A 15992-nucleotide genomic window follows, 5' to 3' on the forward strand; every position below is an offset into this window, starting at 1 on the left:
CAAAAGACAAAAACAAAAACAACCCCCCCCCAAAACAAGGTCACCTAACCTAGGTAATTCTAGAATGCATTAGAATAAAGAATTAAATGAGAAGGAACAATTTTTATAACAAAGTGGGTAAGTTTTTATTTCACAACAAACACTGGTGAATTAGGGGCTCAGCAAACAAGTGAGAATTCTGTATGTTTTAAAAAAGCCATAAACAGTAATAAAAAGCAGATTAAGAATTTTAAAAAATTGTTATAGTTTATTAATATATGGCTTTGGAAAACCTAAAATAATTTTAAAAAATAATTTTGAGTGCCTTGACAATTGAGACTTTAACAAATATCTGCATACTACATATTCTTTTCTTTCTTTCTACCCATAGATACCATCATTTGAATTTCTAGCTGAAAAACTTCAGTTTTACCAGAGGCAGTTCAATGAAGTCATTAGAGGAACGTCTCTTGACCTGGTGTTTTTTAAAGATGCGATGACTCATCTTATTAAGGTTCTGTTGACTATTCCCTGGTATAAATAGGTGGTGTTGACGCTTAGTAAATTTCACAGATAAATTGGAAAGAATATAAATACACATTGTCACATGGCATATAGAAGAGTAAACATAGATCAGTCACTGTCTCAGGAAGTAATAGCTTAATAGGACATCCTTTGTCTGAATCCACCTACACAAGAGCAAATGTTTTCCATTACAAATTCATGGTTTTTGTGTTCAGAGCTTTTCACATGTTTAGTCAAAGAGCTTTGTCTTTCTAAAAGGAAACTGAAGAGTTCAGTGAAGGACTTACATTTTGTTACCTGGAATTACATTTTGTTATTTCTGGTTCCCCACATAGGAAAAAATGCTGCTTTACAAACTTCAGACTTGTGATTGGGGTACACACGATGGACAAACTGATGGGGAGTAAGGCAGGTACAGAGGACTGATGGAGCTAGTCAGATGTGGAGCCAAAAAGGAGCATGTTTTGATGCAAAGCCTGAAGAATTACAGAAAGTTTGTTTCTGTTACTGGTTGTCTGACAGTGAGTTCTTAAGTGATGACATAGATAGGGAGGTGAGAGTCCAGATGTTCTAAGGTGGTTTCCTCATTCATGCATTCACCAAGTAATTACTGAGCACTCACCATGGCCAGGTCTTAGGAGCTGATGATCCTGTTGTAGGTATAAGAATGCATAAAATTAACATATTTTAAAAATGTAACGATAGTATCAATGCATACCAAGGCAGTATGCCTCTGCTGCCATCTGTTAAGCATGCATTTAAAAAAAAGTTAGTGGTGATAATGGGTTCAGTAATTGTCTTCCTAATTTGTGACATTAATGTAAAAGATAGCATTTTTAGAAGTCTTCAAATGGCCTGCATAAGATTTGGACCATGATATGAGTCTTATCCTCACTGGGAAAATCAGTCTTAGAAAAGTAATACTGAGTGAAGCCGGTCTCTCTGAGCCTTTTCCATAAATGCTCTTTTGCCCCCAACTTCTGTAGAATTTTGGTAGTTTTAAAAATGCTTTCCTGATGCTTGCTTTGGCAGTAGATATTCTAAAATTGGAATGATACAAAGATGATAGCATGGTGCTTGAGCAAGGGTGACACGCAAACTCATGACGATTCCATGAAGATTCCATATTTTAAGGGGACCTCCTGTGGGTAGCCAGCCTGGGCCAGGAGGAGCAGCAGCTGACCTTAACCCTATGAGCCCAGTTGCCACCATCAGGGACCTGTAGCTGGCATGGGCCAAGAGAACCAGCCAGTCTTGCCTCAGAGAAGCCACAGGTGTCTGAAGAACTCTACTCCATGCCCCACCATCTCCCTGTGAACCTAGGTTAGGAGAAACCAGGTGCCTGACCCATTCTCCTACACCGCAGATGGTAGCCAGCGTGGCAGTGCCTGGGACCCCACAACTTGCTCACCCAGAGGAAGCAGAGGAAACCAGGAAAATGTCAATACGAAAGAGTACAAGGCAATCTGTGGCTTCCAGCCCACACAGAACAAGCCCATGGAAGAAATTAGAAATCGCACACCTGAAATTTCTGGGACGATGCCAACAAAAGTAAAGAAACGATTTCATGAGTCTGTAAAAGAAATCAGATCAGAAATAGTATCTCTGGTCAAAGAAGAAATGACAAACATAGTGAAAGAGTTGCTGAGCATATCTAAAGAAGATACAGATTTTTTTTAAAAAAGGAGCACAGGAGAATGAAGGAAACCTTCAGTGAACAATATAGGGAAGAATTGGAATGCACGGAACTGATTCAAAGAGTTTGTCAGGAAATTAAAAACTCCATTGAAATCTAGCAAAACCACTTGAAAAAAACTGAAGATCAACTCTCAGACCTTGAAGACAGGACTGCAGCTAGCAGTTGAGAAAGGAAAGATCTCTTAAAAATAACAAGGATCCAAGAAGTAACAATTCAATGACTGCAAGATGATGCAAACAAAACAAAACAAAACAAAAAAAAAAAAACTTAAGAATGACAGGTGTCAGCAAAAAAGCAGGGGTCAATACAAATGATATAAGCAGAAAAATTCCTAAGCATGGGGAAAGGACTTGACATACGGATAAATGAGACATATAGAACTCCAACTAGCTGTAACTAAAATAAATCTACACCCAGACAATACAATAATCAAGATACCAGAAAGACCACAAGAACAGAACATTAAAAGCTGTAAGAGAAAAGAAACAGATCACCTATAAAGGAAAACCCTTCAGAATCATGACAGATGTCTCAACACAAAACATCAGGTCAAAAAGAGCTTGAAGTATTTCAAATCCTGTAAGAAAACAACTTCCAACTCAGATTGATATACCCTGCAAAACTGTCAAAATTAATGGAGAAACAAGATACTTCCAATGCAAAGAACAACTGAAGGAATTCATGACCACCAAACCAACCCTACAGATAACACTGAGGAATATTCTAGGGAGAGATAAAAATGACCATGGTTCCAGGAATGGCGACAGAGGGGGATCACTGAGTGAAGCAGGCAGTTGAACAAGGGAAAAATAGGGAGCAAATGGCAGGCAGATAGCAAGGCAGAGGGGAGCCAGTGCATGCTGGCCACAACCATTAATGCAGATGGCCGCAATTCATCAATAAAAAGAAACACAGGCAGAGTGAATCAAGAAACAAGGTCCATCAATGTGTGCTATACAAGAAACATTGAGCTCAAAAGGAAATTCATAGACTGAAAGTCAAAGGAGACTCAGTCTCTTTTGTTGCTCCATGTGACAGGGAACCAGAACAAAAAGCAGGGGAAGTTGTCCCATCACCTGCAGAATGGGTAGGAAAGATACAGCATGTTTATACAATGGAAAACTACTCAGCTAGAAAGAAGGATAATCTCAAGGATCTTGTAAGTAAATGAATGCAACTTGAGATCATGCTCACAGGTGAAACGGCTCGGGCTCACATGGGTGAACATTGCGTTGTGTCCCTGATATAAAAAACGGAAGAGTTAGTAGGATCCAAAATGTACAATAGACATTGCGGAAGAGAAAGGGGAGGAAATGTCTGAAAAGGGAAGGTGGTAGCCATTGTTAATTTCCTATTATCTTTTTTTGAAGCCCTGTATCATTTCATTGTTCTGTTTTGATTGGTTTTATTCCATTTTGTTTTGTTTGATTTTACTATATCTGATGTTTTGGGCAGCTATTCCAAAGATAACAAGGTATATTATGGTAGCCATTGTTGATTTTTTATTATCTTGTTTTGAAACCCTTTATTGCTTTCATTGTTTTATTTTGCCTGATTTTATTCTGTTTTGTTTGATTTTATGTCTGATGGTATAGGCAGCTATTTTGAAGATAACAAGAGATATCATGGCAGCCATTGTTGATTTCGTATTATCTTGTTTTGAAGTCCTGTATTGTGTTCACGCTTTTGTTTTGATTGGCTTTATTCTGTTTTATTTTGTTTGGTTTTATTCTCTTTAAAAAAATACAGAGTGAAAAATGCTTTGTTGTCTAGGTACGGTGGTGCATGCTGGGAGGCTGAGGCAGGAAGATTACTGTGAGTTCTAGACTAGCCTGGACTACATAGTGAGTTCAAGGCCAGCCTGAACTACAGAGTGAGACTCTGTTGCAAAATAAAACAAACTGCTTTGTTGGTGGAGATATGACAGGGACAGTGTTGTAGAGATTCACTGTATTACTGATGGATAATAAGCAAACAGTTCTAACCTGTTTTTACATCTTCTGCAAATTAGCATCCTTTGAATCTAAAAATAATAAAATTATACAAATACATAGAATAGTTATGAAAGGATTAAAACTAATTTGTTCATGATATATGGACAAAAAAATTTATGATAAGTAATCCAATGCAAAAAATTTTAAATTCCAAGGATATAATTACAAGAAAGATGTCTAATTCAATCTATAAAATTCTGGTCAAACCTTGGACTCTTGTACAAAAAAATGTAGCTACATCCTTTCCTCTAATGAACACTTTAAAAATTTCAAAACAGATTTCACGAATAATTCGGGCTTCATGTGGAAATGCGTTGCTGGTGGGTGTTGGTGGATCCGGAAAGCAAAGTCTTTCAAGATTGGCATCGTTTATAGCTGGATATCACATATTCCAGATAACATTAACCAGGTGAGATAAAAGAAAACATGACGATATGTTTTTCTAAGTTAATTTCTCTAGAGTCAAATGTTTACTTTTAAAGAAATACAACTTGTGGTTATTCTTTTTAAAGTAAATTTTTATATAACTTTTATATATGGAAGAGAATGTGCGTGTGTGTCACAAAGTACCAAGTACACCTGGCTGAACAGCCCACAGGAAGTGGAACACTGCTTGTACCCCCAAAGCATTACCCTGGCACTTGTCAGTTACTACCTTCCCAGCAAAACTGAGGTTCCCACCCCTGAGCTGATCCATTCATCTTGCTTAGCTTTGAACTTTAGGTCAGTTCGTACGGGGTTTTCTTTTTTGACATCACATTTCGTTTCTGTTCTAGCGCTGTGTGTGAGATTCCTCTGTGGTGTTATGCTTTAGCGATGGTTTGATCATTTTTATTACATGTCATTACCACTATTCACTCATCTATTACACTATTAATAAATATTTGGTCGTACAAGTGAAATAAATCAGACTTGCATGTGCGACACCATGTAGTCTCCCTAGTGTAAGAAACTAGATATTGCAAAAGGGAGAGAAAGTGTTCAAAGGGAAAGAGTGACTAGGATGGGGGAAAGGAAACGAAAAAGAAAAAATATAAATATGTATATATATATGTGTGTGTATGTGTGTGTATGTATATATGATAGCTAAGATAATTGTACTCATTCTATTAGTTCATTGATAGGAACAGTTAGTGCTCATATTGTTTGATCAATTCTACATACCTTTATCTGCTGATCTGAGCAACCTTTTGAAGATAACAATATGCAATATAACAACTATTGTTAAATTCCTATCATCTTGTCTTGAAGTGCTACATTACTATTGTTTTGGGTTTTTTGTTGTTGTTTGTTTTTTTTTTCTCTTGTTTTTTCTCTTTAAAATGAAAATTTAAAAATGTTTTTAAATTTTTGAAAATCTTTAAAAATTAAAAAAATAAATATCTGGTCTTTGACAAATAGAGCTTTTCTGAATGCTCTAGTGCATGTCTAAGGATGCTGCGTCCAGTAAAATTGCTGAATAGAGAATATGTATTCAACTTTAGTGGATCTAAGAGGTTTTCCAAAGTGAATGTAACTCATTTCATTTTTGCTAACAGTCTGAGAGTGTTTCAGTTGCCCCACATCTTTGCCCACCCTTGTTATTGTGTATTTTTTTAATTTTAGCAATTCTGATGAGTATTCCACAGTATCTCAGTGTGGCTTCAGTTTCCTTTCCAGAAATGACAACTAATGATTGATCATATTTTCATCTTTTATTGGCCATTTAGACAACCTTGCTTACAAAATACCTGTTTAAAGTCATTTACCCATTTAAAAAAATTGAACTTTTTTTTTCTTATTGGTTATTAAGAATTCTTTATGTGTTTTAGATACAATGTCTTGGTTAGGGTATGTATTGCAAATTTCTTTCCCAAGTTGTCTTGCTTTTTTACCTGGGCAGGTGAATCTTTTTTTTTTTTTTTTTTTTGTCTTTTTTTCCTTTTTATCGGTACCAGGGATCGAACTCATGACTGCCTGCTTGCAAGGCGCTTATGCCACTGAGCTAAATCCCCAGCCCCCTGGGCAGGTGAATCTTCACTTTTAGTGAAATGTATCTGTTCCTCTCTCTTTCTCTCTCTCTCCCTCCCTCTCTGTCTCTGTCTCTCTCTGTCTCTCTGTCTCTCTCTGTATTCTATTTAAAAATCTTTGTTCATCCTAAGGTCACAAAGATGTTCTATGATTTCCTTGACATTTATAAATAAAACTTACTACTTTCACAGTTAGAGCTATATCCTATTTTAGAAATTCATTTTCTTACAAGCTCTGAAGAGGTAATTAAGATTATTATTATTTTCTATATGCATATCCAAGTGAGCTTCCTGCACTTACAAGATCCTCTCTTCCTGGCTACATCGCAGTATCATTTTTTTTTTTTTTTTTTGGTCATAAATCATCCGATCTTTGAAGTTTTCAGTGGAGTGGATGGATGCGGAAGACGCAGCCCGTTAGAATTTTAGTTTATGTGCTGCCACCAAAACGAGACAACACATGACATTAGAGAGTGAAGCAGCAGAGATGAGCTTAGAAAACTTCCTGAGGAGCATTTCCAGGACAGAGGGGCAGGGTGACAGGACCTGAAGCGGGGCGTGTTGGGGCTCTATCTGTTAAAGCAGTACATAAGTGGTCTAGTTGTTTTTAATAGCCCACATAGTTACGTGACTTCATTGCAGGATGGCTTCTGTGTCAGAGTTTCTCTGAAAGGCTTGTTCCCGAAGCGCGGGCCGTACCACTGAGGCACAGGTGCAGCTGCAGCTCAGGAACCCTCCGCGAGTCCCTTAGTTCCCCGTGGGACTCTTCTGAAAGGGACACTTAGATTCTCTTTGGGAAGGAGGTTCTTTTGCTGAAGTTTCAAGACTTTTTGCAATAGTGCACTCTGAACAGGGGAACTGGCACACCTAGTTTAAAACCTAGTGTAAGAGAAGCCATTTATGCTTTGGAGTGTCCTTATACTATGCCATTCTCAGTACCCGCAACCTTCACAGTACATATCATCAGTTTGTAGATGAGGAAACGACAGCTGGGAAACATAAGGGGACTTTGATTAAAGCTGCAGCCAGGATTGGAACCCAGAGCTTTCTGGCTCCAAGGTCATAGCTTTTGCATCACACGCTCTGGCTCAAGCCAAGCTCCCTACCGCCTGTGCTCTGAGACCTCCTACAGGTCAGGTCTCTGCATTGTGTTGTGTCAGCTTCCCTGACGTGTACAGCACTTCGGAGAGCGCCTGCCTTGTTCTTATATGTTGCATCACCACTTGCAGCGTGTGCCTCCAGCAGGAAACAGTAAACAGGGACCAACATCTTCTCTTTTCACAGTCTGCGACCACCTAGGGACATTTCTGTTATTTCTACCAACTTGCATAATCTTTAATTTTCTGTTGGCTTTCTCTGTAACTAACCACTTAGCTGTGCAAATGACTACTCTGTGTGCTTTATTTTACGTATAATTTATTGTGATTTTTCTCACCAAACCAAACTCATCCAAATTTCCGAGCAGATATTAGACACGTACTCAGCTGGGCAGGAAAACTGTCGGGTGGCCGGGGTTAAAAGCTCATTGTCCTGTTCCCATCACTATTCGTGGGTCACTTCTGGTAAACCTTCCTATTTCTCACTTCTGGAAAACAGCACATTTGAATTGAATTGAATGATAACACTTAGCTCTTCGGCGCCCGTCTCTGTGTTTTCTGGAAGGCACAGTTACTTAATACCGGCTGGGGCTGGTACAGATTATACTGTGACAACCACGGGCTCTTTGTGATTTGAGATGAATGAAGACTGCGTACTTTTTTTCTCTAATTGTAAATTTTCCCTTTTCAGGTCTTACAATGTGACTAACCTCATAGACGACTTGAAGTCTTTATACAAGGTTGCTGGTGCGGATGGAAAAGGCATTACCTTCATCTTTACTGACAATGAGATCAAAGACGAGGCATTTCTAGAATACCTCAATAACTTACTGTCTTCAGGGGAGGTAGGTCCAGGAGAGAGGGAAAGCTTGTCTTGTAAAAAACCGAATTATGTTTATATAGCAAGGGAGGAACTCTTGAGAAGCCAGGCCATTTAGCACACATTCTTGATGTGAGAGGTGAGATTTTGTGGATTATTTTATTTGTGTGAAGTGACGGCTGTCCACTTCCAACTTTTAAGTGTGGTTCCTTGCATGTCCCTTGAATCTTCAGTTTGATCCTACAGATTATTTTAGAAGCAGGCAAGGACCCACAGGTCCGTTTACTAATTGGGAGTACAGAAAGTCCTCCCGATGAAGTGAGTTGTGAGTGGGTGGAAGTTCTGATGGCTGTTGTATCAGCACTGCTGTGACCACTCCCTGATGGGTACAGTGCTTCCTTAGAAGGACTCGTGGGGCTCAGTCACACTCACGGCTAAGATTTACTGCAGCCCTGCAGCAAGGATAAAGCAAGAAAGAAAGAGACACCATGTGGGGTTTGGAGGACTCCACGTGCACGCATCCTTGGCCCTCTCCAAGGGGCCACTGCAAACGTGCTGGCCTTCTAGTAGGAAGCACAGGAATGTGGACTCTGCGTTTCTGCTCAGGGAAGCCTGTCCAGGATTCAGACACCAACAGTTTTATTGGTCATGTAGTCACTCTGCCTAGCTACGACTGCTGAAGTTCGCGACTCCCAGCCGGCCGGGTGTCCACCATCCATCACCGTATTGGCATCCAAGCCTGGGCACAGTGGAACAGCCTTGCGCATTCATAGTAGGGCAGGCATTCCCAAAGGATGCCAGACCACTCATTACCACACATGGTAACAGTGGAGTCATTTAGTTAGTGATAGCGATTTAAGCACAGGGAAAAGGCATAATCTGCTCTTGATTCAATTGTGCAATAAAAAAAATCACACTTAATAATCTCTGGCTAATCAGGATGTCAGGATGCAGAAAGAAAATATAAAACAATATGACACATAGGGGAGAAAAAAAGAGGGAACAGTGGCAGTAGATTGGCTGGAGAACTCTTAACATACAGAACATTTTCTTGTCTGTTGCTCAAAGATCGCCAATCTGTTTGCGCGTGACGAGCTGGATGAGATCACCCAAGGTCTGATCTCTGTGATGAAGAGGGAGCTCCCGCGCCACCCTCCCACCTTTGACAATCTCTACGAGTACTTCATTTCTCGATCCAGAAAGAACCTGCATGTGGTCCTCTGCTTCTCCCCGGTGAGTCTTTGTTTTGAATCTGAGTCAGAGGTGTCTGTTGTTTAAATGTCCCCAGTATGTACCTGCTGTGCCTTGTTGAGCTATTTGCTCAGAAATTAGCATTTATTTCACTGAATTAAGGTTAATACTTTCCTGCCACCAGTCTCCATGGGCTCAAGTCTCATGACCCGTGTGATAACTCAGATATTCATATTAATAGAGATGACTGCACGGTCTTCAGTCTTTTTCATGAATTACCAAAAGACATGCATTATTTGAGTTGTAAGGAGTTTAATGATGGAGCTTCATCCAGCTGTGCCTTCTTCAGTCTGGAAATATCATCTAGAATATCCCTGAGTTAGGACTGAGTATCTCTTGCTCACTTTGCTATCTGGTACTGTGGCTGTTAGGCACTTACAGCTACTGAAATTTTGATTAATTGAAATTACATGGAAAAAGCCAGGCATGGTGGCTCATGCCTGTAATCCCAGCATTGGGGAAACTGAGGCAGGAGGATGATTGCCAGTTCAAGACCTGCCTGGGCTTCAAAGTGAGCTCAAGGCCAGCCTGAGCTGCATAGTGAGACCCTGTCTAAAAGAAAAGAAAAGAAAAAGAAAGAAATTACATGGATGTAATAATTCACTTCCTCAAGTCTTGCTAGTCCCATTTCCAGCGCTCAATTTCCATGTGTAGATAGTGCCTATCACGTTGAAAATCATATACATCCATCATTTCCATCATCACAGCAAGTTCTGGCCACTTTTACTCTGCTCCAGGGAGAGTCTCATCTAAGGGCAGGCTGCTTCCTTTTTCCGTAATCTCTTTGCTGAAGAAACAATGATTCTTTCTGATCAATTAAATTTTGTCTGTCTGTACCTTATTTTCTGCTTCTAATTCTTCCCTATCAAATGACTCCGGTCCCTGTTTCCACAGGAAGCTTTTCAGGTATTCAGAGAAAGTTTTTTCAGGCTCCCTAAATTGTTTCCTTCTCAGAACAAACATCTGATCCGTCAGCTCTTTGCACTTAGTACCCCGCCTTTCGCTGTCCTGGTCCTCTGTCCCAAAAGAAGTCTCATTTGTCAGCGTCCTCTGAGAAGATAGTTCCTGCAGGTGTAGCTGGCAGTGCAGACGTAGTGCAAGGACAGGGAGGTGTGGAAAGGTGTCCCCTTCCTTTATCTGAGCACTAAATTTTCATACTGTTGCAGCCCAAGTCTTCTTTTTTCTTTTGTTGATTCACAGTGTCACACCATCGGCTCAGAATACCTCCATCCCTCTCCCTCTCTAACTGCCAAATACTCCCTCTGGGTTTGTGATGCTTCGTATTTTGCTGTCAACAGGTTGGTGAGAAGTTCCGTGCCCGATCTCTGAAATTCCCTGGCCTGATATCAGGTTGCACAATGGACTGGTTCAGTCGCTGGCCCAAGGAGGCTCTGGTCGCTGTGGCCTCCTATTTCCTTATGGATTATAACATCGTCTGCTCTAGTGAAATTAAAAGACAGGTTGTGGAAACAATGGGCCTGTTTCATGACATGGTTTCAGAGAGCTGTGAGAGTTATTTCCAAAGGTAAGTGACAGTGCCTAAGCTTGATGGCTGTTGGCAGCAGAGGTCCCTCCTTCGTGGGATTAAGTGTGACATCCACTAAAAGACTCTTTTTACTGACTGAACCTGAAGTTCCAGGTGCATTTAGATTTTTCTTGCATTGATTTTCTAGAGATTATATATTGAAAAGATGGCAAATAAAAGAGACTTAAAAATTAAGTGGCATCCACACTTAAATGCCTCCTTCCCTTCTAAGTCTCCAAGTAACAGCTGCTTAATGAATTGCTCGATTTCATTTGCTTAGTTTTGTTTTGAGAATAACTAATTCATTAGAAGCCTTTAAAAATTAGTTTCCTATTCTGATGCATTATTTATTTTGATTAAAGTAGTACACTGTTTTTAAGTTTCTTTATTGCCTTATGTTAAGGGAGCATCTAGGCTTCATGTTTGCATAACTTAGTCTTACCAATTCTTTTATGCCAAAAAACTATGAAACAGAATTGTAACTGACTGCAGGAAAAACCATTCCCTAAGAGCAGAAATGGTGTTTATTATGTGAAAGCTGGTGTCAGCAGTTCAAAAATATAGTTTTTAATTTTTCATTTTTCCCTTGAGCATGATAGTGATTGTGTAAGATTGTGTGACAGATGTGAATAAAATCAGCATTAACCTCTGGGGTGAATGGATGAGCATCAGGGGGTGCAGAACCTCCCAGAAAGGCTATGCTTAATTTTCTGCCTAGAAAGAGGTCTTTGTCTCAAAAGGTTTACTCCAAAACCTTTTCTTTATTTAAAACCATACCTGGACTGCCTCTCTTAAGTAATTCCAGACAGTCTCCCAGATTTGCCTAGTGAATTAGTGTGTATTAATTTGTGCCATTAAGAGGATTATCTTTTTGCTTGATTTTCTGTCACCTATGAAGATGAATTTTTACTTTCATGCAGCTTTAAAAACCGATTTTTTATTTTTATTTTTTGTATATTTTTAAAGCGTTTCATGTTCTTTTAGATTATGGAAGTTCACTCTGCATTCTCTTATTTTTTTGGGTATCTAACTCCTGACCTCACACTTGCTTGCCAGGCGGGCAGTGTGCTGCTGAGCTGTATCTCTAGCCCTATTCTGCATGTATGTTTCATATACCACTTCGGTAGTAGTCACATATATTCCCAAATCCTAAAAACAAAACAAAACAAAACAAAAACCCTTTTAAACTGTTAAAAATCTTCAGAATGGCAAAGGTGAACGGTTAATATAAAAAGTGACATAATTATAGAGTAAGAGAAGAGCTCTTCTTTGACTTGAGCTTCTTTTATGTAAAGTTATTGCTTTCATGCATATCTGTCGTTGAATATAATTACTGTAATACTGTAAAGCCCACTGTAAGCTTGCCTTAGGGGTGGCTGTGTGGACTTCGAGGCCCATCCAGTGCACCAGGGGAGACTGATTTTTGCTGTTGTAAACTCCACCCCACTGTGGTGTAGCAGTGAAGAAGTGTGTGGCAAATATCATTTGAATGAAAGTGAATTATATTGGCCTAAAGAAAGACAAATTTGAGGCATCCATCAGTAGGTACAACTTGGGAATGTTAAGTGATAGAAGTCAGACACATACACTTAAATATCACATGGTTTCTCTGTAGGAGAAACACTGTGTACATATACAGGTATATAACAGTACACATATCTGTGTATGTGTATACGTGCAAATAAAGAACAAAACAGAAGAGCTACCCGGTAAATAGTAAGTATGGAGATGTTCAAATATGTCCCCAAATTATGTATTCCATTGTTTTAAAAATATTTCAATATGTATGCTAATTTGATTTGTTTATACTACTAGTTTTATCTGAGTTCATTGAAAAGAACATCTCATGTTACTGTTTGTTTGTTTCTGTAAGAATCTTTTTGATTTACGTCTTGTACCCTGAGTAACTGGTTTGAAGATAATGTTACAGAGTGCATGCACTATGATTACTCTTGTATTATTTGGTAATAAAATTTTGTTTTGTTTTTTCATAAAATTAAAAAAGAGTGAAACAGCAGCCAAAAAAGGAAGTGAATTACAGCCACTTTCTTTGCTGTCCCTAATATTTGTCCAGAACCTTAAGGTTGACAAAGTGTATTCAGAGATCCTATTTTGTTTGATCATCACAAAATTCTGAGGGGGAGGGGGAGGCAGGGCCGGCATCCTGCTGCAGAGACAGGGGTCCAGAGTCTGGGTGAAGGTCAAGTCCAGGACTCTCAGGGTCAAAGCATCAGAGGCTCAGGTTGCCCTTTACCCCTCCCCTCTGGGGGACCACACACAATTCTGCTTTCCACAAGGAATCACACTGACTTCACAGTGGGAGAAGTCTGCTGGCGCCCTGAGGGAGCTCAGCAGCATCACAGAGGTGGCCATGGTTTTATCTCTTTTCAGATACCGCCGAAGAGCGCACGTGACCCCCAAATCTTACCTCTCCTTTATAAACGGTTACAAGAACATTTACACCGAGAAGGTGAAGTATATTAATGAACAAGCTGAACGTATGAATATTGGTAAGAGGAATGGAATCTTTTTCGGGGTTTGTTTGACTAGTAACCTCAACATGCCATTGGGTAGATATTTATCATGTTTGAAAGCCAAATGTTAACCTGATGGTGAGTAGTAGATAATTTTGACAGATGAACTTAAGGGTCTTTTGTGCTGTCAAGGGACCCTGGGCAGGGACAAATTGAGCATCTTTTTTTCTAGAATCTTTACACACAGCCGTCTTAACTCCAGTCCACTGTTGGGTCGTGAATACGGTCCCTGAGCCATTGCTTGGAGATGGGGAAAGGCAGTCCTCAGACTAACTGTCTTGATTTGTATAAGCTTTGCCATGTTAGTGCCTTCTCGATTTCTAGCAAAGAAAAAAACAAAACAAGAAAAAAAAAGAGGTTGCTGAGCCAAGCAATGATTTTCTGATTTTCTGTAGTATAAACAGGAAACGTGTATTGGCACAGCATGGGGTCCATATGATCCAAAGTATTTCTTTTATTTCTGCAAAACAAAATTGTGTTCACATAGCGATCCAGCGTCAGTGAAGTTAGCAGTGTTTATAGAAACACTAAGAGAGTGACCTTCATTGTGGCTTTCTTCATGACTCAGCTTTTGAAAGAGTACGGTGAGTGTTTAAGTTTTGGAAACTGTGTTATGGTGGAGGAGACAGTACCAGTCACCCCCTTGGAATATGCCTGCTTTCATTTTGGCTTGGAGGAGGAGAGCCAAGTCTCCCTGTGCCAGCTCGGGTGAATAAGGTGGATGAGGATGCAGTCTCCTGTGTTTTAAATGTTTCCTTTCTGTTGTACGGTACTTGGCAGCAATGTTCACTGGATTTTTTAAAAATCATACGTTATAAAGACACTTAGACACTTACGGTGGCTTCGGAAATGGCAACAGTAATATAAGAATATTTAAAGTGAGTGGGAGTGTTCCCAGAAGGGTTAATGGTGGTATGTCTTTTACTATAATACGTCTTTTAAAATTTAAACATTGACCATGTATCTTGGTCGCTCCTGTGTATGATGCTCTAGAATCAGTGTTGGGCTGAAGCGTACTTGTATTACTTTATGGAACCAGCTGACAAGTTTTTAGGAATTTCACAGTCTGGTTCTTAAGCACAGCCTTTCTGGAAAACTAAATAATAGCTGAGCATGGTGGTGCATTCCTGTAATTCCAGAAGCCTGGGTGGCTAAGACAGGAGCATCTGAAGTTCAAGTACAAACTGGGCAAGCAGCTCAGTGACTCAAGGAGAACCTTTCTTGCCATAAACTAATTAGCTAACTAACTAACTAAAGGTCTGGGGATGTAACTCAATGCAAAATACCTGGGTTCAAGCCATGGTGGAAAATACACAAGTGACTGTGTTCCTTCCTCAGAGGCCTCTAGATATGAACATCCACCTACATGAGAAACTCATTTTCCCAATTATCTTTACTCTGCATTCCTCAGTGTCAGTTACACAAGGTCTAGTGATTGTTCCCATTTTTATAGCGAAAGGAACCACAAAAATACTAACATTTCTATCTCGTTTGTCAACTCAGCTGCTATATGGTACAAAGGCAAAAGCTAAAAAAAAAAAAAAAAAAGATTTGCTACAAACCATTTACAAAGCCATGGAGAACCTGAGTTTGCCAAATAAATTTTCTGGCTAATGCCGTGCATTCAGTGTGCCACAGTAACCTTCCCTTAAATGTATCTCAATTATATTCTCCTTTATTTGACTTTTAAGAGATGGCGATGTTGGAGATCAGATAGGTGGTATTCTCCCATCAAAGCTATTTTCTTATTCCCTGTTGAATGCTCAGGAATATGGCCAGTATTGTTTTCCTAAGTTATGTGTATTTTCAAAGCTTTTGTCTATAATCACCTTGTGTTTGTTGCTTTACATATGCATTGCCTTATACATAGTAAATGTTTGAGGACGGGATAGACACTGTATTTGTATTCAGCAAGAGTGTGTATGTGTGCATTTGTGAAGGTCTTGATAAGCTCATGGAGGCAAGTGAATCCGTTGCTAAACTCTCTCAAGATCTTGCAGTTAAGGAGAAGGAATTGGCTGTGGCCTCTGTAAAAGCAGATGAGGTAAGTTTGCGCTTATTCTATCACTATTGAGGAGGAATTGTTTCCCATATTAAAAAAAACACTTTAAAAAGTGTTATTAGAAATAGGACCACTGGACACAGTGGTTACACCTGTAGTTCCAACTACTCAAGAAGCTGAAGCAGGAGGATTGAAAGTTTAAGGCCAGCCTAGAAAACTTAGTAGAGACTCTTTCTCAAAATAAAAAGCAAAACGGGACATGGTGATGCACACCTGTAAATCCAGCACTCTGGGCGATTGAAGCGGGAGGATTGCAAATTTGACCACAGCGTGGGAAACTCAAGTGATGTAGTGAGATCTTGTTTCAAAATAAAAAATATTACATACTGGGAATATAGCTCAGTACAAATGTGCTAGGTTCCATCCCAGCACGGGGGTAAAAAAGAAAAAGGCATAACCCACAGATTAGTCCTGCTAAGTAGTATTCACAAGGACTTTTTGTCATTTATGCTAAGGCACATCCAAACTCTTATCCCTTCACCTGCTCTTGCTCTTTC

At 39.6% G+C, this 15992-nt stretch overlaps 1 protein-coding gene and 1 non-coding gene across 7 annotated transcripts in view; both read left to right on the plus strand.

The window, feature by feature from the left end:
- Nucleotides 1-15992, plus strand: part of Dnah8 (dynein axonemal heavy chain 8) — a 254705-nt gene that overhangs the window by 138222 nt on the left and 100491 nt on the right. For all 6 annotated transcript variants that reach the window (XR_010044105.1, XM_063238969.1, XM_063238971.1 and 3 more), the window contains 7 exons: nt 371-493; nt 4476-4606; nt 7995-8148; nt 9192-9356; nt 10673-10899; nt 13291-13409; nt 15374-15477. Coding sequence is in view for 5 of the 6 variants with exons in the window: in XM_063238969.1 (XP_063095039.1) it covers nt 371-493; nt 4476-4606; nt 7995-8148; nt 9192-9356; nt 10673-10899; nt 13291-13409; nt 15374-15477 (1023 nt within the window). In the remaining variant the exon portion in view is untranslated. The remainder of the gene's footprint in view (nt 1-370; nt 494-4475; nt 4607-7994; nt 8149-9191; nt 9357-10672; nt 10900-13290; nt 13410-15373; nt 15478-15992) is intronic.
- On the plus strand, nt 1525-1636 carry LOC111758025 (U6 spliceosomal RNA). Its single transcript, XR_002792267.1, has one exon. It is a non-coding gene; the product is annotated as a U6 spliceosomal RNA (small nuclear RNA).

The sequence above is a fragment of the Cavia porcellus genome, unplaced genomic scaffold (assembly GCF_034190915.1).
Source record: "Cavia porcellus strain 051 isolate PalLab524CR breed Dunkin Hartley unplaced genomic scaffold, mCavPor4.1 scaffold_28, whole genome shotgun sequence".
NCBI lineage: Eukaryota > Metazoa > Chordata > Mammalia > Rodentia > Caviidae > Cavia > Cavia porcellus.